Source organism: Carassius carassius, chromosome 44, assembly GCF_963082965.1.
Source record: "Carassius carassius chromosome 44, fCarCar2.1, whole genome shotgun sequence".
Taxonomy (NCBI): domain Eukaryota; kingdom Metazoa; phylum Chordata; class Actinopteri; order Cypriniformes; family Cyprinidae; genus Carassius; species Carassius carassius.
The window spans coordinates 18,289,627-18,316,037 of record NC_081798.1 but is presented as its reverse complement, the minus strand read 5'-3'; the positions used below and the strand labels follow the sequence as shown (position 1 = coordinate 18,316,037).

At 36.1% G+C, this 26,411-nt stretch overlaps 1 protein-coding gene across 3 annotated transcripts; it reads right to left on the bottom strand.

Moving 5' to 3' along the window:
• Window positions 1-62: 62 nt before the first annotated feature.
• On the bottom strand, window positions 63-13,414 carry LOC132126683 (proton-associated sugar transporter A-like). Of its 3 annotated transcripts, XM_059538105.1 has the most exons (10): window positions 13,109-13,413; window positions 10,258-10,691; window positions 10,018-10,110; window positions 8,856-9,080; window positions 6,855-7,723; window positions 5,300-5,453; window positions 4,409-4,585; window positions 4,117-4,322; window positions 2,252-2,477; window positions 63-432 (listed from the first exon to the last, which is right to left on the bottom strand). In XM_059538105.1, exons 2-10 carry the CDS (start codon window positions 10,679-10,681, stop codon window positions 404-406), a joined length of 2,403 nt encoding a protein of 800 aa, XP_059394088.1. In that variant the 5' UTR covers window positions 10,682-10,691; window positions 13,109-13,413; the 3' UTR covers window positions 63-403. The 3 variants fall into 3 exon arrangements, with proteins under 3 accessions (XP_059394088.1, XP_059394089.1, XP_059394087.1); XM_059538106.1 differs by lacking the exon at window positions 2,252-2,477 and having other exon boundaries at window positions 13,109-13,414; XM_059538104.1 differs by lacking the exon at window positions 63-432 and having other exon boundaries at window positions 1,845-2,477.
• Between the last annotated feature and the right edge of the window lie 12,997 nt (window positions 13,415-26,411).

Here is a 26,411-nt window from a genome sequence, read left to right as displayed (position 1 = left end):
AAGATTTCCACACTGATCTTGTATTTACTAGAAACTAAAAATTCAGAACGACACCTGCCGCAGACAACCTTCGTCCCGTGACAACTGTTTAATTCTCAGAGCATTAACCTGTACAATGCAACTTACATCAGTTTCCTTACTGGAAGATATCTGTACATGCTCGTGTAGATTACACATGACTGAGGGTAAAAATGTGATTATGAATTTCAAATGGCTTGCTGCCTGGAGTTTTTAAAGGTTTGATGTGCTGCATGTATTGCAAAACAAAAAAGACGCATAGCAATTGCACAAATTGTGAGTGCTCTGGAGGAGTCCATATTCGGGTGTCCAGATTTGTTGTAGTCACCAAACAATACATTCGGCTCGTTCTTCCGCACGGGGCCTGTTTCCGTATTGCGATCACTCACACCTCAGCCTCAACGTCCTCTCTGCCTGATAATGACAAGAACGACTGTCATTACATCGATCACTCCAGACCACAGGGAAGCAGGCATGAGAGCGTGCGTTCCATGACATGGCTCGCTAGGAGAACCATAAATACGTCATTTATGTTTTTCTTATAATTGGAGCATCCACCAGTGTCAGGCCATGTTACAGCATGGCAAACATGCGACAGGAATATTGGTACTCTTAAAGATTTGTGTAGTAGCTAGCTAGTATTCAAATGATGAGCCTGATCACTTTTTAAAAATGCGAAGAACCGATAGACACACACACGTTCTCTGTTTTACTGTGGCACAGTTCGAAACAGAGGCCTACAGTAAGGCATCAATGCGGCTTTACATGCAAACAAACCAACAGGTGACATCTTCAAACAGTTCATTGACATGTCGACAGGATACATTTGCTTTGGATATGTGAGAGGGGTTTAACAATTAGCTGAACAGAAACCACATAAAGAGAGTTCAGGGAGCTATAAACAGATTTGGCTTTGTCCTTTAGGAATCGACAGTAAAAAAAAAACTAAACATTTCACATTATGTACAAGCCAGATGAAAGTAGTCAGGCATCACATGTACACAAACAGGCTTTCTCTCTCTCACACACACACACACACACTACACAAGCCTGCCGTCATGCAGTCGCTGTAGCAGCATGCTTACATTAGAGATCCGAGTGGGATGCATAGTCAAAATCGCAGCTCTTTGACCCTCTCTCACATCTCCAGTTCTGCGCGCGTGTGGCGTAAAGTGAGGAGGGTGCATCTGAAGCAAGCGCAGGAGTCTGAGCTGTTTGTTGTGTGTATGGGGTCCAAAATTAACTTTTACCATGTCTGACAACAGCTGGTAAATTTAGTATACACGGGGGTCCAGAAGACACTATTATTTAGGATCTTGTTTAATTGAGAGCATCAAAAATGATTAATAACAAAAAGACTAAGTATTTTGTTTGCTTACTTTGCCTGACAATTTACTGTAATACATTTATGTAATGTAAAAATATTGTAGAATGTGAAATATTTTTTCAACATTTTTTGTAATACAGTTACCTTAGTAGTGCAGAATCAGAAAGATATCTTCTACATTTTATTTGTTATATATATATATATATATATATATACATACATATATATATATATATATATATATATATATATATATATATACACATACATACATACATACATATATATAGAATCCTTTAATATTATATATTTACAATAAAAAAATCAGTTTTTAACATAAAAATAAACAGTTTCATATATATATATATATATATATGTATCTATATGAGTGCTGTCAAACGATAAATCACTATTAATGTTTTTTTTTACACAATGTGTGTGCACTATGTATATATATTATGTACATACAAATACACACAGTATATATTTATATAAAAAGGAATTATTTAACTGTTTATGTTTTCGCATTTTTGTAAAAAAAAAAAATTCTAAATCTGTTACAAAAACATGATTCTGCTCAAAACAATTTGGGGACCAGATTTGTCCAGACATAGTGCACTGAAGTTCTGTCAGTAAAAGAACAAAAGGTTTCTTATAAACATTGATTAAGTTTTCCACTAGAGAAAAAGAGTGGAAGAAGATTGATCTTTTATTCATTGGACTGTTTTGGATTTATTTTCTTTGATATCAAAGAGCTTAATGATTTGTTTTGCATTATGATTTAATTCATGTTGCACAAAGTGACCTGTCTGCTGCTTCTGGAGTGTTAATTTTGGACCCGGTGTGTGAGAGATCACGTCTAAATGTGCACCAGCAGCGGCTGCGTCTCACTCTGGGGAGGCTCACCCTCGGGTGCTGGCAGGTGGTACACCACACACAGTGAGGAGTACAGGCACCCCACAAATGACATCAGACTCGCAAAGTACATGACGCCCTGGGCCCCCCCCACCAGCGATGTCAGAGGGCCCATCGCCACCGAAACCAGGATCTGTGCCAGGAAGTACTGGCAGCTGAGCAGGGAGATGTCCACCCCCATACCACGCCTGGTCCCGTCCTCTGATGAGCCACAGAACTGCAGAAACAACATGTGGACATTGACCGAGGGTCACCGTACGTCCTATTTCTCACAGACATGTCCTAGTTTCCCTAATGTTTCCCTAATGTTTTTCCCTAATGAAAAACTATTGTTTTCAAACTTGCTGAACATAATCGACCAATCATTGCATGTGTGACTGCTGGATCTACAGAGAACAGTCAAACATTGCAAATACACATACACATAATGAATAAGGACCACAGATAAAAAAACAAAGCCAAAGCCAGGTGTTTTAGCCAATCAGCCAGGACATTTCAGTGAAAAAGACAAAGCTATTGTCACCCTAATTGAGTTCAATCAAAAATTCAGTTACAGTTTCAGTTTAGTTTCCATTTAAATTTTTCTGTTTATGTAATTTGGTTTTTGTTTTTTATATATATTTCTATTTAGCTTTAATTTTATTTTAGTTTTAGTCATTTTAGCACTTTCAACTTATTTGAGTTAGTAACATTTCAAAGTAACAAGGCCAAGGTAACATTTCTAATTTACATTTAAGTTCTTTTACATATATATAGTTTTAATTGCAGCCAAAAAGATAAAATATGGAGTACATGAGGTCGAAAACCACTGACAATAATTTCTAACTTTATTGTATTGCACATGCTATGGAAGCCTATGAGGCAAAATATTACAGAGGGTTTTTTAAAACACTTCAATTTTTGTTAATTATAGCATACAATTACTTTATATACTATTTGAGCTGAAAGGTTGTACTAAATCTTTGTTTTATGTGTTGCCAACGACAATATTGCAAATATATATCCTTATATTTTCACTATCCTTATTTCTATTGTATTGTGTAGTGTTGACTATAGTTGTGGAAGGGATTTTAAAAATCTATATAATTTTGCACAAACTAGGTTAGCAATTTTTTGTTACTAGTCTCATGTTCCCAGCTAACAAAAATATGTTCCAAGAACATTTAGCTTCTGTTCATATGTTCCCATTAAGTTATGAAAATGTTATTTCTAAAATGTTCTCTTTTCACATTCAAAACTTCCATTTAAAAAAAAAATTTAAAACTCTTAAATTCTATTTGATCTATTTGAATGTTTCTTTTGAAATAAGTTAAATGTTAGTTGAAAGTTCAAATAATACATTCCATGAACAATGTATACATGTCTTTTTGATGTTAAGCATGTATTTATAGGTTTTACATTTGTGTAAGCATTATTAAAAACCATATAAATATATTACTATTTATGTACTATTGTATTATTACTATTATTATTATTATTACTATCATACTACTGATGTTCCTGTAGCTCAATTGGTAGAGCATTGCGATAGGTTGGGGGTTCGAATCCCTGGAAACACATGATAGGTAAAAATTGATAGCCTGAATCCACTGTAAATCGCTTTGGATAAAAGCGTCTGCTAAATGCATATATTACTAATATAACGTCTGTTCAGAACTTTGAGAAAACCTTGCCAGAACATTCTGAAAACATTCCCTTTAGCTGGGTTCACAAATAATGTTTCATTTGGATGATATTCTTTTGAAACAGTGAGTATATTAATGTTTCTACTGATACTGTGCCCCATAGACTTCCATTATAAGTGCGTTCCCATAAACATGAGGTTATTTTTACATCTTATTATTTTGTGCTCTCACCTGCGGGCTCTGGTAGTATTCACAGAGCAGAGAGTAAGGCAGCGTACAGAGAGAAGAGAAGAGAACGCCGTAGGTGACGCAGAGAGACAGCAGCACGTACAGGTTGGTGGAGAGAGTGGCCAGCCCTGTGCCCAAACCAAAGGCCAGATAGGCGAAAAAATACAAAGAACGCAGTGAGAACCGCTCCTCTAGCTTCTCAAGAATGGCTGAAAGAGGAAAAGACAGAGGAAAGCAATGTGACTTCCAATTCATATTTGTGTATGCTGGAATCGTACGGTGCTCTTTTACTAACCTGAATAAAAAGCAGCACTGAATGCATAGATGCACATCCCCCAGCAGCCCATGGTGACGCCTGAATTGTAGCGCTTGTACTCCTCTGAATCGTAGTGGGCCTTTGGGTCGCCACCAAACACAACCTCCCCCATAAAGTCTGTGTAGAAGAGCAGCATCCCCTCGAACGATAACCAACCTGTGCCAGTCAACATTTGTGATGGAAGATGAAAGATGTGGACATAAAAATCATTTTATACTGTATTAGCCGAACCCCATGCTCATGATTTATAAATTAAAATGACTTATTTTGGCTAATTTAACTGTTTTAGTTACCTAAAAAAATCCAGATTCATTTAACACATATTTAAATTTGTTCATATTTAAATTTGCCTTAGTATTATTTATATATTACTATAGTGTTTATTAATATTTTCATTTAGCTTTTATTTCATTTTTGTTTTAGTCATTTTTATTATTATTATTATTATTATAAAAAAATTATTTGTTTGTAGCTATAATTTATTTGTATTTCTGTTTTAGTAACTTTAGTACTTACCTTAATTTTATTTTCGTTAGCTGCCAATGAGACATTGCTTATGTTCTTTTCTTATGTAATATTTACATTTTGTTTAATTTCAGCATTCTATCAATTAACTTGATTTCATTTTGGAATGTATCTAAAAATTAAACTCAAAAAAAAAAGAAAACATCAGCAAATCCTGTTTGGCACTGGTGATACATTGTTAGCATAGCAAGCATATTGTAGTTAAGAAATGTAATCAGCTGTAGGTCTCTAATTCTGTTATCTAAACCTCTATTTGAAGTCTATGTGCAATGTCTGTGCTTATTTATTATTATATGAGCCTCAGACATTTTGTATATGCCCAATGAAATTCAAAACTTTTATTACCCAGGAAATGGTTGGTGCAGAGGCTTCGTAAACATGGAGGCATCCTATAGATGGCGGTACAGAGCAGCTTCATTGACATTTGAGAGTCTGCTGCTTCATGGCTGCCACTGAGGTCACTGTCATAACGCATGCCATTCAGCAATATATTTGCCACCTTGAGAAAAGAGCAACATGCTGAAGTTCAATGGCAAGTCGTATCCATAAAAATGCATGAGTATACACTTAAAATAATAATAATAATAATAATAATAATAATAATAATAATAATTTGAAATGTTGCCTTGGCAACTAAGTGAAATAAAATAAAATTATACAGAAATATAAAAAAAACGATTTAAACGAGTAAAAGAACAATACAACTGAATCTAAATTCAAAATAGAAACTGAAAATGTGAAAATCATATCTAGTTTAAAATACGAGCTTCTTGAAATATAAGCGTCTATCACGAAAACAAATTCCTTCAGTTCTGTTCTATTCTGTTTTCTGTTCTGTTCTGTTCTGTTCTATATTAATAATACTATAATAATATACAAATAATACTAAAATAAGGACATTTATTTAAATACGGTAAAATCTGTTAAAACGTATTTGGAAATAGTATAGTTTTATAAGTAATAAAAAATAGTCAAATTATACAGAATAATTAATAAACAAAAATAAAATAAAAATCTTGACAGCTAACTGAAATAAAAATTTTAAAGTCCTAAAATTACTCCAAACTAAAATAAAATAAACCTTAAGAAATATATGAAAAACATAAACCCAAAAAAATGAAAAAATGATTAGAACTGAAACTAAATTAAAAAAGAAAGAAAATATGAAAATAATAGCTAATTCACAATATTAATAATACTACAATACTATACAAATAATACTAAAACACAGGAATTAAGGAAATTTATTTAAATATGTAAAATGTGATAAACGTATTTGGGGGTAATTAAAAATATAGTCAAATTATTCAGAATAATTCATAAACAAAAATGAAAAAATAAACTTGTCTTGACTGCTAACTGAAATGTTTACATTATAAAATAATTCAATTTAAAACTGAGATACAAATAAAAAATAAAGGCACATAACTAAAATTAATCTGAAAATACAAAAATTCTAACTAATTCAAAAATATTAATAAATACTCCTACAATAATATTTAATAATTAATAAATGAAAACAAAAATTGTTCAGTTAAAGTACAATAAATTAAAACTGAACAGACATTTTAAACCAATACTTATGTGACCCTGCCTGTGAAAACCTTCATAAAGATGTAGAACATTCTGTGGAAATCTAACCTTTATATCTTTAATACTGACCGAGTAAGTCCATGTCAAAATGGAAATTAGTGAAATTAATGGTTGAGATAGATTTTGAGATTTTATCCTGGATTTCACAGTCAGGGTCACAAATGACAAAAGCACATAACAAAATGTCTAAAACCTAAAACCGAACATAAAAGCTAATTCAAACTATTAAAAAATATTATAACGAGCATGTAGATAATACTTGGTTCTGATATTTATGCACACAGACAAACCTGCAGTACAAACTGACCTGTTGACTGAAGGTGACAGTGCGTCTACGACCGTTGTCCAGACCCCCGCTCGGATCAATCAGCGGCTCCTCCATTAAGGCCAGACTCTGGGGGCGCTTCAGTATCCCTGAGCTACTGCCTCGCTGTGACCCTGACGCAGCCTGTTGGCTCTCATTAGGCTGCTCAGCCGGTTCAATGGCTTGCTTCTGCACATTATCCTGTAGCGCTTCACTTGCCAACAGCTCTCCATTAGACTGCAAGAGTTTGTTTTGCTGTGTAACTTCATCTGCGGCAGCCGTTTGACTTTGAGGAGGAGGGGGCGTGTCCCCAGGAGGAAGAGGCGGAGCCACCACCTCGGGTTCTAATGGAGTCTGCTGTCCGGTGTAGCATTCAATCATTACTCTGTCTATGTAGGAGGTGCTTAAGGAGGAAGCAAACTCATTAATGCCCGTGAGCGAGCTATCCCGACTGATGAAGCTGCCGTATTTGGGCGTCAGAGGACTCAGAGGGGAAATGGGGCTGGTGAGGCCTGCGTAGAGACGTGCGTTGGCGCTATTTGAGTGGCCCAGTGGATCCTGGTAGCGATAGTTGGCGAACTGGCTGTTATAAAGGGCTTCGTCCTCGTCTTCCTCATCCTGGTCCGCAGCGGCTCCAGTGGGAGGAGGTGGGGAGGGCGGCAGGGGCAGACTGGGGCTCTTGAGGTTGCTTTTGGTTTGAGGCTGGGGTAGAGGTCGCTCTGGGATGCTGGTGAGGGTCATGGCCGTGGTGGCAGCGAGGGTGATGCTGGTGAACAGGTATATGACCCGGAGCTGGCCACCCATCGACCTTCCGAACTCCGTTTTGTCCCAGTTAATGCCACCCACAATGTAGCCGAAACCGCCGCCGAGACCTGGTGTGATTCAATGTGATTCAGTGCTGCTACTCTTAACTAAATGTAAGACTATTAAAAAACGGGTTTGGTAATTGAAATGAAGCTAGTATATATAATATGATATATATATAGAGAGTATATATATATAAAAATATATATATATATATATATATATATGATATTTAAAACTTAAAATGTAAACAAATTTTTAAAAGCTGTCCTTTTGTAGTAAGTAGTAAAGCTGAAATTAAATAAATTATAAATATTAGATAATATCAGAACATTTGAAACTTGTCTTTGCAACTACATGAAATATATACTGAAACTGAAAAAAAAAAATACAAAAACTAACATAAATGTTTAGTAAGTCCTAAAATCACTAAAACTGGAATTAAATCTAAATAGAATTACTTAAATAAAAATGATAAAACAAAATGACTAAAATGAAAATGAAAACTGAAAAATAAAAATACTAGCTAATTCAAAATACATAAATATTATTATTATAACATATGAATAATGCTAAAATACAACTCATTTTAATGGAATTGATTTAATTTGGTAAAATGTTTTAAATGGATCTAGGAGTACTATACTTTTATAGGTAACTGAAATCATTGTCAAATTTGACTAAATCAAAAGCTGATTAGTTTAAATGAAAAATTAAATACAAATAAAATAAAGCTATTTTTTTCTTTACTAATGAAAGTGGCGAGTCACAAAACAAAATGATTATAATAATATGCTATAATAATTTATAAATAATAATACAATTACAGATTTTCTGGGAATTAATTCAATAAGATTAAATGTGTTCAATTGATCTGGGAGCACTATACTATAAAAAAAAAGTCACATTAGACAAAATAATCAAATAAATAAAAACCTAAAGGATGTGTACAACTGACAAAAATGACAAAAAAGTAAAATTCAACTAAAAACAGAAAATATAAAAACTAAATCTGTATAAATATCATAGTGGTATAGAAATATTACTAAAACAACACTGATGTGATTAGACATATATTAGATTTTAAGAATTATGAGAAAAAAGTCCTTGTGTGAAAACCATGACTCAAGCAGTTAAGTTAAAAACAAAATAATGCTTTAAATGGGCATTTAACCATAATTAATCAAGTTTTTCTCGAACCTGCCAGAAGCGCGTGAATGTTTAGGCCTCGGTCCTGGTCCTCTGGGCTACACACATCCATCATGTACGCATGACTGGGGTTGTCTGCTGAGTCGGCACTGAAGTCCATCAGAACCACGCCGCACACCGTCAGCACGATGCCCCACTTGTGATCCAGGGTGGTGTCGGCCACAGCCGATCCAATGTCCCGTCCATTCAGCACCAGTGTTAGACCCAGCAGAGCCCCTGCAAACACACCAAAAGAGCAACATCAAAGTATTTTAAATTAAAATCGAGAGTCTTAAAACCTGAAACTCTAGTTTCAGTATCACGTTAAATGATTAGTTCACGTCTAGAATTAAAACTTGCTGATAATTTACTCACCTCCATGTCATCCAAAATGTTCATGTCTTTCAGTCTTCAGTCGAAAAGTAATTAAGGTTTCTGAGGAAAGCATTCAGGGATTTTACTCCATATAGTGTACTTCAATGTCGGCCAACGGGTTGAAGGTCCAAATTGCAGTTTCAACACAGCTTCAAAGGGCTCTATACGATCCCAGCCGAGAGAAACAATCTGTGATTTTCTCAATTTTTTTTAAAATATATACTTTTTAACCACAAATGCTTGTCTTGCACTAGCTCTGCGATGCACAACTTCACACATTACGTAATCATGTTGGAAAGGGCATACACGGTTAGCTCTTATTCTGTGTACTTAGGAAGGGCAGGGCGAAAAAATGCATCTTATTTTCTTATTTACGCCTGTCACGCGTGACCTTTCCAACGTGATGACGTAATGCATTAGGCTGGGCTGGTGCAAGATGTGCATTTTTGATTAAAAGTATATAACTTTGTATTCTTCTTAGAAAATGACAGATCGTTACGCTAAGACTTTATGCCTTGACGGGGATTGTGTAGAGCCCTTTAAAGCTGTATTGAAACTGCAATTTGGACCTTCAACCCGTTGGCCGACATTGAAGTCCAAAAATCATGGAACATTTTCCTCAAAGACCTTCATTTCTTTTCGACTGAAGAAAGAAAGACATGAATCGTGGATGACTGGATGATAAGGGGTGAGTAAATTATAAGGAAATTTTCATTCTGGAAGTTAGCTGATCCTTTAAAGAGCAAAAAAAAAGAGATCAATTGTTGAAGTTTGCAATAACTAAATTCATGTTTCTTACCTATTGCCAAGGCAAAAATAAAAGGTCTCCTGCGGCCAAAGCGAGACGTACATCGGTCACTCCATGCCCCAAGAATTGGTTGCAGTAGGAATCCTGGGAATCATAAAAGAAGACAGACGAATTTACTGACTAAATGTTGACATTTTTAAACATTTCAAAAGGATGTTTTTGTTTTGTTTACAACCAAAATTTGTTATATGGGACATTCTTCAAAACTGTTTTTAATGAATATCTACATACCTAAAATTGGACTGATGAACCACACAAGACTGTAGAACTGGTCGGGCAACCCCATCTGAAGTAACACAGGAGTTACGTACGCCGTTTCCATCGCATAGCTGAACTCGATCCCAAACAAAATGCAGCCATTGAAGACAAGCTCGGGGAAAGTGCGTCTCTGAGGAAGTTCGCTCAGGTCGAGCTGCTCCAGGGGGCACGGCGTGTTCGGTGGCGGCGGCGGAGACGGCCTGATCAGTTTCCGTCGCTTCGGGTGCCTCTGGAAGTTGTTGGCTCTGTGACTGAGGTGCCGCGTGGTGGACGATGGGAAACTGGACGTTTTGGACAGAGTGGGTCTCCAGGTGCCTTCTTGAGAAGTCCTGAACTTCCCCTCTACAGGACTGGACAGCAGGGGGTCGCTCGGGGTGCCCATTCCAGGAGATGACATTCTGCTCACACTAAAAAGGAAAAAGAAAGGAAAAGGCAGTCTGTTGCTGCTCCAGTACAGTGCCACCTGTACAAAGTACACTTAGGCTATGTTTACACAACAACGATGTATTCAAAAACTACACATTTTTAAAATTTTCAAAACGATCCGCGTTTACACATATCTGCGAAAACGGTAAAAACACTGTACTACATATGCCAGGCCAGTAGATGTCACTTTCACCTTGTAAGTAAACCTGTAGGGAAGTATATGTTGTATATGATGCGTCTGCGCTGTTGGTTGTACAATTGGTGAAGTAAATCCACACTTTGCTAAAGAAGCGCAAGCAAACAGCAGCAAGAGTACCATGTACTCCGCCATTGTTGTGTATGTTTGTTCGCGCTTGCCTTTAAAATCGACAAGTACTGCGCATGTCTACATACCTAACTCATACTACGCACGCGCATGATGTCACCGTTTCCAAAGATTCCCGAGTTGGGTGTTTACAAAAACTTGCAATTTGAAACCTGTTTTCAAAAATATGCATTTTCAGTCCCCAAAATGCTGTTGACATGTAAACGAACAGGCAAAATACATAAAAAGTTTCCCGGTTTTGGTTGAAAACTTTGTTGTGTAAATGGCCCGTTAAACGCTTCAAAAAGTTTTCACAGATATGCCCTAGAAGAACCATTTCCTGTAAACAGTTCTTTAAAAGAACCATTTTTTCTTAGTGTGAGCTCAGCTAACAAAAATACATTCTTAGAACATTTTGCTTACATTCCCATCAAAGCCCAGTTCACACCAAGAATGATAACTATAAAGATAGATAATGATATTACTGTCCACACCAGCAGACGATATCATCTGTTTATTCTAAGAGCTCGCTCATCTGGCGTTTTAAATTCTTGAACTTATTTCAGCAGGATTGATTCTGATTGGGTGTCACTGTTTGTATCGTTCATCAGTTGGAAAAAATAGTTCTGGAAGTAATTCCACAATATCGTTTCTCTATGCCTTTATCGTTATAGCTGTGGTGTGGACTCTACTATTGTGGACTCTAGGAGTGCCTAGAAAAGCGCTATATAAATGTAATGAATTATTATTATTATTATTATTACTATTCTTTAATATTGAGAAAGATTTTAAGAAAGATTTTAAGAACTGTATCTTTTTTTAAATGAACTTTTTTTTTTTACTTTTTTTTTTTCTTTATAAAGTTTTTTTCTTGGTTATGCAAACATTAAAGGAACATTCCAGTTTTACCAATCTTTACGCTAAATAAGACCCTTCTTCCTCAGCTGGGATCGTTCAGAGCCATTTAAACTGCATTTTGGAAGTTCAAACTCATGGGCACCATAGACCATTATATGGAGATAATTCCTGAAATGTTTCCATCAAAAAAACATAATTTCTTTACAACTGAAGAAAGAAAAACATGAACATCTTGGATAACATAGGGGTTAGTACATTCTCTGTAAATTTTTGTTCTGGAAGTGAACTTCCCCTTTAAGGGAACATTCAAGTTTTATAGGAATGTCACTTTTGAATGTTCTCTGAACAGTATAGTAACAGTAACACTTAAAAGAAAGTCTGATGAACATCAATCTAAATTGATTGTGAAAAAAATTGTACAAAAAAAAAACCTTCCATAAGTGATGTGTAAATGTTTTTGTGTTAACATTTTGAGAACATTATGAAAGACCAGATAATTCTGAACCAACATTCTATTAAAGATACTTCGTTCATAACTTTGAAAGAACCCTGCAGGCAGGTATAGCCAAAGTTCTGAGAACATTCCTTGTTAGCTGTGAACAGCATCTTATTTTATTTTTCCACAATAAAGAACCTAAAGGCTCCTTATGGAACCAGCAATGCCAATAAAGAACCTTTATTTTTAAGAGTACAGGTCATGGTGACATTGAGATAGAGAGCAAAATAACACAATTACTTAAAGCCATTGTGAAAAGCATCACAATAGCGGGTTTACACATTAAATTAGCAGTGAAGTGTCGTGCTGAAGCGCCATTGCTTCAAGGAGGTCAGTGATATGACACTTCTTCTTCTTCCCTCGTGGACACGACTTACTGCAACCAATGCGCAGCTCCTCTGTCAAGATGCGCATTGCACGTGTGTTCTCTCCATAGATGAGGAAGAAAAACGCTGCGGCCTCGTTCCTGCACGCTTCTGAGAAATGCGCGAGGTTATCTCGATGCGAGAGTAAAACCCGCACGTAATCGTTGATTTATGAAAAATGTTTAATTATGGATGAAAAGAAGGATGCTTGCATGGAGACCTAGACGTGTTTATTTTCTGTTTGACCACACCGGGTGCACTTCAGCGGTGTGATAATCACCCCAATCATCCGCTTTCAAGGTAAAGATCATAGAATCGACTCCACTTGTGAGGTCTTTGTGAGAGGCGTGCGGCGGATGGAAACAGAAATGTTACCTTTATCCGGGATGCTCTTCATGCATTACTGGCTTGCAAACAGCAGACGGAAGGACGCATCATGTTGACGCTGCTGTCTAACGTTTTGTGTTTTTTTAGTGCTTTCTGGCGCAGTCATTGCTCAGTTTTTATCGTGCTCCTCCGGTCTTCCCCTGTTCTCGCATCCCTCTCCTCCTCCCGTCCTTCGGCTCCCCCGCGTGACGTCACGGCATCGCCCCTCCCATCCCGCGCCAATCTGCAGCATCAGCATCATCTGAAAACTGCCACAGCTCTGTCTCAAACACTTTAAAGGCGTCGTAGGCTATTGCAAGTCATTCTGAGTAGTACATTGAAAAAGCTCCCACCTTTATGTGACTAAACAAAATAGTCTTCTTGAGGTTCTGTTGTGAATGTGTCTATTAGAAACATTAATTTAAATTGATTAATCATACAAAATATTGTTTGAAATGAATCAAGACTTCCCTAGTTTTTGAATGGAAGTCTTTTAAAAGTTATTTAATGACTTTCAATGATTTTCAGTGCCCTGCATAAACCCTGCCTTTGTTGGAAAAGTAAATAAATTATTTTAATTGTGTTTGACTCTATTATAGCACTTTTCAAGAACAATATTTCATATTATAAATAACTAAATATTTCACTCTAAATGCATTTAGGACAAATAGCTTTTAAATGATCATTTTGCTACCATTTCTGCTTGGACACATATCAAATCAATTTGTGTTATACATTTTCATTGCGCAACTTATAAAACGTTAAAATGTGCAATTTACATATTAAGACTACTGTTGGAAATGGCAAATTTGAATTATATAATTTAATTTTCCTTTTGCAACAAACTTAGCATGAATCGGTAATGGGAAATGTAAATTGAAATACAGACATATATTGCTATTTTGCATATTAAATTGACTTTCACAACCTATATGCTTCCATAATACTAGTGAAGTTAAAGTCATATGAAAAACATTCTCAAGTAAAATACATTTAGATATAACTGTACTTAAGTACAACCCGAATTCCGGAAAAGTTGGGACGTTTTTTAAATTTGAATAAAATGAAAACTAAAAGACTTTCAAATCACATGAGCCAATATTTTATTCACAATAGAACATAGATAACATAGCAAATGTTTAAACTGAGAAAGTTTACAATTTTATGCACAAAATGAGCTCATTTCAATTTTGATTTCTGCTACAGGTCTCAAAATAGTTGGGACGGGGCATGTTTACCATGGTGTAGCATCTCCTTTTCTTTTCAAAACAGTTTGAAGACGTCTGGGCATTGAGGCTATGAGTTACTGGAGTTTTGCTGTTGGAATTTGGTCCCATTCTTGCCTTATATAGATTTCCAGCTGCTGAAGAGTTCGTGGTCGTCTTTGACGTATTTTTCGTTTAATGATGCGCCAAATGTTCTCTATAGGTGAAAGATCTGGACTGCAGGCAGGCCAGGTTAGCACCCAGACTCTTCTACGACGAAGCCATGCTGTTGTTATAGCTGCAGTATGTGGTTTTGCATTGTCCTGCTGAAATAAACAAGGCCTTCCCTGAAATAGACGTTGTTTGGAGGGAAGCATATGTTGCTCTAAAACCTTTATATACCTTTCAGCATTCACAGAGCCTTCCAAAACATGCAAGCTGCCCATACCGTATGCACTTATGCACCCCCATACCATCAGAGATGCTGGCTTTTGAACTGAACGCTGATAACATGCTGGAAGGTCTCCCTCCTCTTTTGCCCGGAGGACACGGCGTCCGTGATTTCCAACAAGAATGTTAAATTTGGACTCGTCTGACCGTAAAACACTATTCCACTTTGAAATAGTCCATTTTAAATGAGCCTTGGCCTACAGGACACGACGGAGCTTCTGGACCATGTTCACATATGGCTGGCTTCCTTTTTGCATGATAGAGCTTTAGTTGGCATCTGCTGATGGCACGGCGGATTGTGTTTACCGACAGTGGTTTCTGAAAGTATTCCTGGGCCCATTTAGTAATGTCATTGACACAATCATGCCGATGAGTGATGCAGTGTCGTCTGAGAGCCCGAAGACCACAGGCATCCAATAAAGGTCTCCGGCCTTGTCCCTTACGCACAGAGATTTCTCCAGTTTCTCTGAATCTTTTGATGATGTTCTGCACTGTAGATGATGAGATTTGCAAAGCCTTTGCAATTTGACGTTGAGGAACATTGTTTTTAAAGTTTTCCACAATTTTTTTACGCAGTCTTTCACAGATTGGAGAGCCTCTGCCCATCTTTACTTCTGAGAGACTCTGCTTCTCTAAGACAAAGCTTTTATAGCTAATCATGTTACAGACCTGATATCAATTAACTTAATTAATCACTAGATGTTCTCCCAGCTGAATCCTTTCAAAACTGCTTGCTTTTTTAGCCATTTGTTGCCCCCGTGCCAACTTTTTTGAGACCTGTAGCAGGCATTAAATTTTAAATGAGCTAATTAAGTGGATAAAAGTGTAAAATTTCTCAGTTTAAACATTTGCTACGTTATCTATGTTCTATTGTGAATAAAATATTGGCTCATGTGATTTGAAATTCCTTTAGTTTTCATTTTATTAAAATTTAAAAAACGTCCCAACTTTTCCGGAATTCGGGTTGTACAATCCTCAAGTAAATGTAGGCCTGCTTCGTTGCGGTCCACCTCATTATGGATCTGTATGTTCTGAATGGAGCATATTATTTTCACTATTTATTAATAAGTGATTAAACATTATTAAACATTTATTATTTGTAGTATTTTGTTTTTATTTTCTATGTACATTTTAAGCTATTTTATGTTGATATTAAGGACTGGCAAACCAACACCACTTTTTCTTTCTTTCTTGGTCTGTATTCATTGTTGAATGTAAATCATTTAAATGTTCAAATGAACACTGAAATCACTGACCTCGGATGTCTGATGACCTCTCCGTGTCATCCCTCTATATCATGACTTTGTAAACTAAAGTAATGCCATTTTTCCTCTTGATTGCATGTGCTCTTCTCACACTGCACCTGTTAATATGTAACTGATGTTTGTAAAGTGAAGACCCTTGGGAACAGTTTGCTTGATGTGATATGAACACATTGACGCTCCGGGGGTAAATGAGAACTCGTTCAATGCTTGCAGGTGTCAAATGCAATGAAAACACATTCAGGTCCTTATAATGTTAACACTTATTTTAGGGTTTTCTTGTTCTGACTGGGTACCTGTACTGTACATGTCTTTAAAAAAGATTTTTTTTTTTAAATCGGTTATCAAATAATGAATATTATTACATGTATATGAAATAAATGTAATAATATTAAACATTATGCATGTAATAGATATCCCTGCTGTAATATATATATATATATATTCAAACATTTTCAAAGGTATATTTTTCAAACCATATAAAACATTCACGTGGCTCAGTTTAAAGTAAAGGCTTACTGTAAATCAGTTTATTAAAGTAAATCATTCTCACTCAGTGAGAGTCACTTAACCATGACTGTTACTTTTTGTTACATAATGATAATGACAATTATATAGCCTCTTAATTATGAGACTACAAGCTATTTATAAAATGAGTTTTAAATTACCTTTAAATTATTGTCACAGCATCATATAAAATATCAACTACCCCACAATGTAAATAAAGTTTCTTTCATCCATGAACTGGAAATAATGAAAGAAGCATGGAAACCCATTCACTTTGAGGATGTCTTGTTTTCCAAATTTTGCTCAAATACAGACTATAGTGAAAAATCAAGTAAGTTCATTTTACCATCAAAATTCATTTTATTAAATTTTGACCCAGAAGAGATGCTTGAACATTTTTCAAAAATCCACTGTTTTAAGTATAGGAACCAAACTTTGGAAATGTGTCAAGACTTTGAAAAACACATGATTATTATATATTTTTTTTCATTTCTTTTAAATTAATTTTTTAACCTTTAAAGACAGAGACAGCCGCCCGCGGCTAAAATTAACTATTGTTCTTAAATGTTTAATATTTTTTGAACTACTAATCCAGTCTCGTAAAAAGGAGATTCTATGCTTTTTCGGATGCATTGCATTTGTCTCATACAGTATGGCTCTACAGTGAATGTGATAACATCATCACATTTTGATCAGCATTAATTTGTCAAAAGAAACCTATGGATTTTGTTCCTCTGAGCAAAACAAATGCTCAAAAATGATCGTCTCTTCTTCTTTATTTGTTATAGCATGAAATAAACATGAATGAAAATCAGAAGGTATCTTGTTTCAACTGCGGAAAGACATCAATACACACCATTTTTCAATTTCAAGTCCACTGACGTTAACGGGGTCATATTTCTCTTTGGAGTGTTACATGCTGTTCGTGAATAGATAAGATTCCTAAAGTTGCAAAGACTTAAAGGGTTAGCTCATGTCGATCCAAACCTGTGAGACCTCCATTTATCTTCGGAACACAGTTTAAGATATTTTAGATTTAGTCCGAGAGCTCTCAGTCCGTCCATTGATACTGTGTGTACGGTCTACTGTCCATGTCCAGAAAGGAACCAGTTCACCAAACCGAACTGAATCGTTTTAAATGGTTCGCGTCTCCAATAAGCATTAATCCACAAATGACTTAAGCTGTTAACCTTTTTAACGTGGCTGACATTCCCTCTGAGTTCAAACAAACTAATATCCCGGAGTAATTCATTTACTCAAACAGTACACTGACTGAACCGAAGATAATGAACGAAACATTTACTCATTCACGAGTCAAGAATCGGTTGCATCGGTTTTCGGATCATCAGCAGTTCTTTCGGAAAGTTAGATTCAATAAACCGGTTGAAGAAAACGGTTCACCGGTTCTTTTGCGCTCGACGTAATGACGTCATTGGTGATGATTGGCCTTGATTCAAGCCTTCGGTTTACCTAGGCTCTAACATTAGCACAGAATCAGTTCAGAATCAATCACCAAAAGAATCAGTTCGGTTCAGACACGCTGTGTGTCAGTCTGCTTCACGCTGAATCACACATGCGCAGTATCATCAGCTCCTCGGTTCTTAAATCGGACGTCTTTTGTTCATTATCTGGCTCGGCATTCATCTTCAGTTCTCTCTTCACAGCAGTTCAGTCAGTGTATTGTTTGAGTAAATGAATTACTCCGGGATATTGGTTTGTTTGAACTCAGAGGGAGTGTCAGCCACATTAAAAATGTTAACAGCTTAAGTCATTTGTGGATTAATGCGTATTGGAGACGCGAACCATTTAAAATGATTCAGTTCGATTTGGTGAACTGGTTCAAAAAGATCCGGTTACATCGAATGATTCGTTCACGAACCGGATATCACAAACTGCTTTGTTTTGAACTCTCTCTCACAACAGACACGGAAGAGAAGACAATGATGAATAAAGTCGTAGTTTTTGCTATTTTTGGACCAAAATGTATTTTCGATGCTTCAAAATATTCTAACTGACCCTCTGATGTCACATGGACTACTTTGATGATGTTTTTCTCACTGTAATGAATTAAACTTAGTATTCATCCGGAAGAAGGAGGCGGGAACCGGCAGACAATCATATGAAACTTTAATAATACAAAATAAACACAAAACAGCGCACCAGCCCCTCATGGACGACTGGTGCACTCAAATAAAAACCAAAACACAACTAAAATCCCAGGCCTGGTCCTCTCTCGTCCTTCACTGTCGTCGCTCCAGTTTTATATCCTTCCATCTCCTACGTGGGACTCGAGACCGGCAGTGGGTCGCAGGTGTCACTTATTTGCCCAATCATTGCCGGCCTCACTCCTTGTTCCCACGTCCCTCAGCCCCGCCCCACTCGCCACACTTACCTTTCTGGACATGGACAGTAGACTGTACACACAGCTTCAATGGAGGGACTGAGAGCTCTCGGACTAAATCTAAAATATTTTAAACTGTGTTCCCAAGATGAACGGAGTTCTCACTGGTTTGGAACGACATGAGGGTGAGTTATTAATGACATAATTTTGATTATTGGGTAAACTAACCCTTTAAGTCTCAAACCCAAAGAGATATTCTATTTAAAAGTTAAGACTGGTCCACGCCCTCCTAAAACGCCTCGTTCTAGCATGCCCTCACATGTCTACGTCACGAAGTGGGAAGATTTGCATAACAACGCCCAAATGTTCATGCAAAGAAAGAATGCATAACTTAATTGTGTTTCATTGCAAAAGTGAACATACTTTGTTTGGCCTTCCAAAAGATTTAATAGATTTAAAGTATTTGCCACTGATGTTTCCAACACAAGTTTTGAGCAGTGTAGAGTAGCACTTGTTGTTTGTCGTTTCTCCGATCACAAATGCAGTCATGGTTTTATTGGTTTTGTCCTGTCGCACGGGTGTTCTGACGATTTGTGCTACCCTGTCAGATGGTAAAACAGATGGGAGCATAATTTGGAAGCAAAATACTTCATTAACATGTACACCTACCCCAGCGGTTCTCAATTTCAGTTCTCGCGCCCTCCAGCTCTGCATATTTTGCATGTCTCTCTTTGTTAGCACACCCGATTCAGATAATCAGCTCATTAGAAGTGAGCTCCGTGCATGAACTGTGTTCCCTACACAGGGGGGTCATTGACATGGTCCCTACACAGGGTTCATTGCTCCCTACTCCCTGAGCAGGGGAAATCTGTGGAAGTTTGGCCTATACCTTACTTCTGAACATTCATTCACCGATTTGTGCTGCGAAACATCTTCACACACTGACAAGTGTGACATCATATACCTCCGTAAAAAAAATACCATTTAAATTCATGTCTCGCACACTTCAATGCACTTTGAATGGAACATATACGTTCGCTTCGAACTGGAATCATGGTGGAATATCCTGTGATGTCCACTTCGCAGGACACTTATGTTCGAATAGAACAAATGTCTAAAGCCATAAGAGAAACATACACAATGTACAGAGCAGGGGGCGTGAGAAATGGAATTGAGAATCGCTGACATACCCCTACAGTAGGATAAATACAGTGTTGATAGCATAATCTGAAATGTACCATTATTTTTTAGAACACCGGGAGACGGCATCACAGTATGGTGAGGGATGTAACATTTCCGTCACACGCTTGAAGTATTTAATAGATTTAAAGTATTTGCCACTGATGATTCAAACACGAGTTTTGAGCAGTGTAGAGTAGCACTTTGTTGTTTGTCTTTTCTCAGATCACAAATGCAGACATGCTTTTATGTTTACACAGCGGGATATGCAAGGCAATGTGTGACAAGACTGTATAAATCATTATAATCATTAATTATGTCCCCACTGGATGCAACAAATGCCTCGTTTGTAATGGGTTTTATTGGTTTTGTCTTGTCACACCGGGACACACAGCATCACAGTATAGTAAGGAGCATAACATTTCCATCACACTCTTTAAGTATTCAGCCAATCACAATGCACTGGATAGCTGGCCAGTCAACGTACACATTGCATATTTCTTTGGAAATTTGAACAAGTGCAAACTGAAAGTAAAGTGCACCGTGCATGCATGAAAACAGTTACAAAATAACACATTTCCATGAGAGCACCTTGACAAAAAGACATGATAGAGCACATTGACATTAAACAAAACAAGGACGTAATGATGATTAGAGTTTACAGCTCATGAAAGTCAAAAATCCTCTTTCTTGAGTTTCATTAAATGACCAACCTTACAGTATAAATTCTGGGTATCCCTTGTTCTTTGAAAACCCAATAATGGGAAGACTGCTGACTTGGCAATGGACAAGAAGACAATCACTGACACCCTCCGCAAAGTGGGTAAGTCACAGAAGGTCATTACTGAAAGGAGTGGATCTTCACAGAGTGCTGTATCAAAGCATTTTAAATGCAAAGTTGACTGGAAGGAAGAAATTGGGTAGAAAAAGGTGCACAAGCAACAGGGAGACCACAAGCTTGAGAGTACTGTCAAGCAAAGCCAATTCAAACACTTGGGAGAGCTTTACAAGGAGTGGACTGAAGCTGGAGTCCATGCTCACCATGCTCAGACATCTTCAGGAAAAGAGCTACCAAGCCACCAAAAACAACATCAGAAGCATCTTACCTGGGCTTAGGAGAAAAATAACTGGACTGTTGCTCAGTGAGCCAAAGTCCTCTTAAAGTAAATTTTAGCATTTCATTTGTAAATCAAGGTCTGGAGGAAGACTGAAGAGGCACAGAATCCAAAGTCCAGTGTTAAGTTTCTGAAGTCAGTGATGATTTGGGTGCCGTGACGTCTGCTGGTGTTGGTCCATTGTGTTTTATCAAGTCCAGAGTCAATGCAGCCATCTACCAAGAGATTTTAGAATATTTTTGCTTCCATCTGCTGACAAACTTTACAGACATGCTGATTTCCGTTTTCCACAGGACTTTAGCACCTGCCCAAAAGCCACAATGCCAAAACCACTTCCAAGTGATTTGATGACCATGATATTACTGTGCTTGATTGGCCAGCCAACTCACCTAAATCTCTCTCTATCTCTCTCTCTCTCTCTCTCTCTCTCTTTCTCTCTCTCTCTCTGTATATATATATATAAATATATATATATATATATATATATACTGTATATATATATATATATATATATACATACTGTATATATATTAAAAGATGGAAACATTTAAACATGTAAATAAAAGGAAACTATGAAATAAAACAAAATAACACCAATAAAAAAAAACACTCATTTTAAGAGACATAAAAATTAAAACCTGCAAATAAAATGAAAACCGTAAAATGATACATGGAATAATGTTATAAAAGGTAGGCAAATTATTTCAGATTGGGCACCATTTCTAAATGCATGTAACGGAGTAACACTGATCATGTGACTTAGTACAGACTTTCTTGCTTATATTGAAACCCAAGATGCTCAAATTCTCAAATCACACTGGATTTAGGTTTTGCTAATGCATCTCCAAAGGTGGAGATACCAGATTAGAAAATACAATGCAATGCTTTGCATTCCTTCTTGTGAAATAAGTGATGACTTCAGGTTAAGCACATGGTGTGAGTGTGTGTGTGTGTGTGTTTAGTTTTGAATTGGTGATTGAATTCCTGTCTTTTACTGTAATTTCATGACCTGTTACTATGGTTACCATGCCTGTGTTCGCCACGGCTATCATTAGCATCTTCTCGATCCTGTGAATCTTTAACTTTGTCTTTGTTTTAGAAATCTACATTGATGAGAAGAAAAAGTGTTACAAAGATTTGGCCTTTAAAAGGTATGGGGGAACTTGCAATATTTATATGTTTTCATGATTATGATATGTTTTTCATATTTTTGGAATGTGTATGATGGACTGTGACACAAGCCTGTCAAAATGAACAAAAATAAACTGGTTTTCAAACTCGTGTACGATAAATTGTCTCAAAGGTATTTATAGCACATTACACATTGTGCTTGTAAATTATAATTCAGGTATAAAGAGACTTAGTGATTAAATGACTTAATAGGTGTCTTCTTTGTTTTTTAATAATCAGCTTATTTTAAGCGTTAAATAATCGCTCATTTCAAGATGCGCATTCAATCTTAAACCTTTTAAACTGATTCTGGTTTATCACACCCTTTCTTGTAGGCAAGTGCAGAAGGAATTGGTGGAAACATTAGTGGAGGTCTTCTGCAGAGTGAAGGCATGCTTCTCACCGCAAAAGGTAAAATTACACTCTTCGTCACAGTTTCATCATTCTCAGAAGTAAATGTATTGGTCCAGTCTTGAAGTTCGATGGACATGGTATTATAATGATTATCTTTTACTTTCTCTGTGTACTGATAAAATAAATATGTTGTACAGGGGAACTGAGCCCTGTAATCTGAGCAGTGTTTTATTATCACTAGAGGGCAGCAAGACCTCACATTCTAGCACATGCAAATTTGCTCTATGCTTAACATTGAGTCAAAATATGAAGAAATCTGCCTGTAGGAAAGATTAACAGTTGAAAACAATCTATTCATGTTTAAGGATTTGATGAGTCTCTGCACTGCTTCTCTGTCGTCAAGTAAACAGCATGAGTTGTTTTAACTCTGGCCCTCAAATCCTGGATGGATTTGTTTCGTACAAACATGCTTTTCACTTCCCAAACATTGGTTTATGGACTGGAGTGGTGGTGTATTATTGTAATGTTTTAATCAGCTGTTTGGACTCTCAATCTGACGGCACCCATTCACTGCAGAGGACCTAATGTTGAGAAAGTTATGTAATGTTAAATTTCTCCAAATCTGTTTTCATGAAGAAACTAATTTATCTATATATCTTAAATGGCCTTAGAGTGGAAAAATTATCAGCAAATCTTAATTTTTGGGTGAACTATTTCTTCAAGAGCTCTAATTTTAAAAAGTACTTCAGCAAAGAGTTTCATTGCTAAATTGTTATCATTGTTAACTTGTTTTTGATAAAGATAATCAAGCATATTTTAGGATCATTAAGTTATTGTGCAATGTGACGGTATTTTCAAGTAAATTAAACATGTTTACCCCCAATTCTCATCACTTGAATGCAACTGGATCTTTTTTTTTGTCGTCGTTGTTTGCAATACTCATTAGTTTCTTGATGATTCTCATTAGATTCTCATTACTGTTACAGAGTAATGAGAATATTTATGTCCAGACACAATTATTCTAGTTAAAATCTACTTAAATTTAATTCCTGTTTAAACAGGTGTAGCATTATGTAAAAAACTATATTAAATAAATATTAAATATATATATTATATATATATATGAAAATATACGTTTATATGAACATTTTAGGTAATGTGCTTAATTGCCATGAAAACACACAATGTAACAATGTGTCACTCACACACTCATGTGTCACATTTTGTTCAGAAAATGCCTGCATACTATGTATCTCTTGAGGACATCAGCAAAGCTCTCGGGATCTTAATGAAAGTTCAGGCTGGTGAAAAGCCACAGGTAAAACACAAAGCGTTCGTGAGGTCATAGTCGTGAAATATAGTCAGATTTAATATAGTTGTGTTTAATGGTGGGTAAATTAGTCAGGAGTTCTTCCTCCAAGTTATTTCGGGGTTTGTTTATGATAACAGGAACAGCATTGCAATACATAATGATATCTGTTAGGACAGGATAGAAATGCATGAATGGTGATTTTTATGTTTAGTCGGTGTGTTGATATAGAATTAAACTTGTATCCATATATTGGCTTTTTTACAAAAGCTTTCAATGCTGCAGACAGAATTTAAAGCCTGTTACTGTCACTAGCACTGATCTATAATAAAGAACATATATATATATAGATCAGTGGTCACTGGTGATTTTTTTTTTTTTTTTTACTCCGGTTTTACATAATGTTAAATAGTGTGTTTTTGCACTGCTGCCAAACTTACTAAAAAAAAAAAACTTTGAGGAAGTATCTTTCGTACATAAAGCATTTAATTGACTGTATTATATGACAATAGGCATAACCACAGGTATTTGATATATAAACAATTTGATAATTGTTTTTTTTTAGCATTACACATAACAATGTAAATTTTTCTCATGCTGCCTACCTCTAAAATATATTTTGAGTGATTTTTAAATGGCACACATTGACATTTTTGGATTATAAAATTACTTTTGATGAAGTGTTTCAGTATTGTTCTCATGTTCTAACATTACCCATTATTATGTGTTTTTACTTTAATTTACAAAAACATTAAACCACTTTTGCATGAATGTATGTTTTAAGGACAGCGTAAATACTTTTTTTGTGTATTATGTAGGGAAAGTTTACAAGGGCCATTTCACTGTGGTTTGTACCGCAGTAAAGAGTTTATAGAGTGTAAGATTTTTGGCTTGCACTGATCAATTGCAAGCACACATAGAACATATAAAGACATCCTTTGTAAAACTGTAACACCAGAGACAACCTTAACTTGTTTTGCTGAATTTCACTGGAATAATATCTTAGCAGAATATGAGGAAAAGTGCAATTAAACCCTTACAGGCCTTCACAAGACATACGAAGGAATCTGTTTTATGCTGCAGCGTGACCTAATTCATGTCAGCGAGCAACTTAACAATTAGCTGTTCTGTAAAGAAAGGCATGAATCTGTCTGATTTTGGAGCACAGATGCTTTGGCTTATGTAATTGGGTTTTTGAACAAGTGAAGTGATTGTAGGATAGAACAGAGTCTTGTTGTGAGGCTGATCTCCTGGTTTAACATGATCTTAACCGCCCGAGGCACCACGGCGCACCTGGGCGTGAGATTACACAGGGCTCATATAATGACAAAACCCACTAAAACCAACGGATGCATTTCCCAAGGCTGCTATTTTTGATGCTGGTTATTGCAGGTTTTTTTTTTTTTTACATGGACGTCATGCGTGGTCTGAGGTAAGGAGTTTTATGGTGGTATCCTGGAGGAAATGACACTTTTGGCCTTTCTCTTCCTTGACAAGCTCAAAATGAGAAGTAGACTAAACTGTGTTCAAATGGTGAACACTGAAATGTGTCCAATCTAGAAAGCAAAAACCTCCAGAGAAACAGAAGAAATATACAGAAAGTGATTATTAGATTAACCCTATATCATATTTGACACATCAGACAGACTACCTCAGATTTTTATTTACAGACTATATATTATGTAATACAATATAATGAGAATATGGAGCTCATTCTGAATGAAGAAAAACACAATTTGCCCAATACTGAGCAAAAATATGCAATTTGGTGCAGATGCTGATATTTATATGCCAAAAAGTAACTAATTCGGATAGCTTGTTGTATAAATCAGTAAGCTCTTTATAACAGTCTACTTAAAATTAATGTAGATATTGGAATATTAACAAATAAACATTACTCAAAAGCCTGATTGATCATATTTGAACACATTTGAACATATTTTTTCTCAAAAATTAGGAAACCTAAGATGCTTCAGTCCAGTAAGTGTTCATCTTGAAATATTAACCATATTAAAGTTATTCTTGCATGTACTTTATTAAAATCTAAAGATGGTACAGCAAACAGACATGTGAACAATGACCCGAAGGGCAATGTTTTTCCCTTTTTTGTTGAATGCATGTAAGAAAGACATGCATGAGTAAATAATGACATGTTTTGTTGCATTGTTTCTAGAAACAATGTTCCAATTGAGATTTTCCTTACATTACCTTTATTTCCAAGAAGTATTTGGACACATCAAATAGTCTAAATGTCTTTGCATTACATGAGAAATGATGTTTTCCTCTAATTTTTTGGCTTGCATGCACAGGGCTCCAACAGCGTGGTTTGTTAATCAGCATCTTGCAACAATTCCGAGATTACACCACATTATTTTTCTTCTGAATAACAGTGGTCTAGAAATAAATGAGCAGGATTTGGT

Bases quoted from the DNA above. Each gene is read 5' to 3' on its own strand.
- LOC132126683 (XM_059538104.1), bottom strand. From the start codon at position 10,681: ATGTCATCTCCTGGAATGGGCACCCCGAGCGACCCCCTGCTGTCCAGT. The intron at 7,724-8,855 runs GTTCGAGAAAAA...GAATCACACCAG, and splicing joins CATTCACGCGCTTCTGGCAG to GTCTCGGCGGCGGTTTCGGC. The intron at 4,323-4,408 runs GTTAGTAAAAGA...TTCCTCTTTCAG, and splicing joins CAGTGCTGCTTTTTATTCAG to CCATTCTTGAGAAGCTAGAG.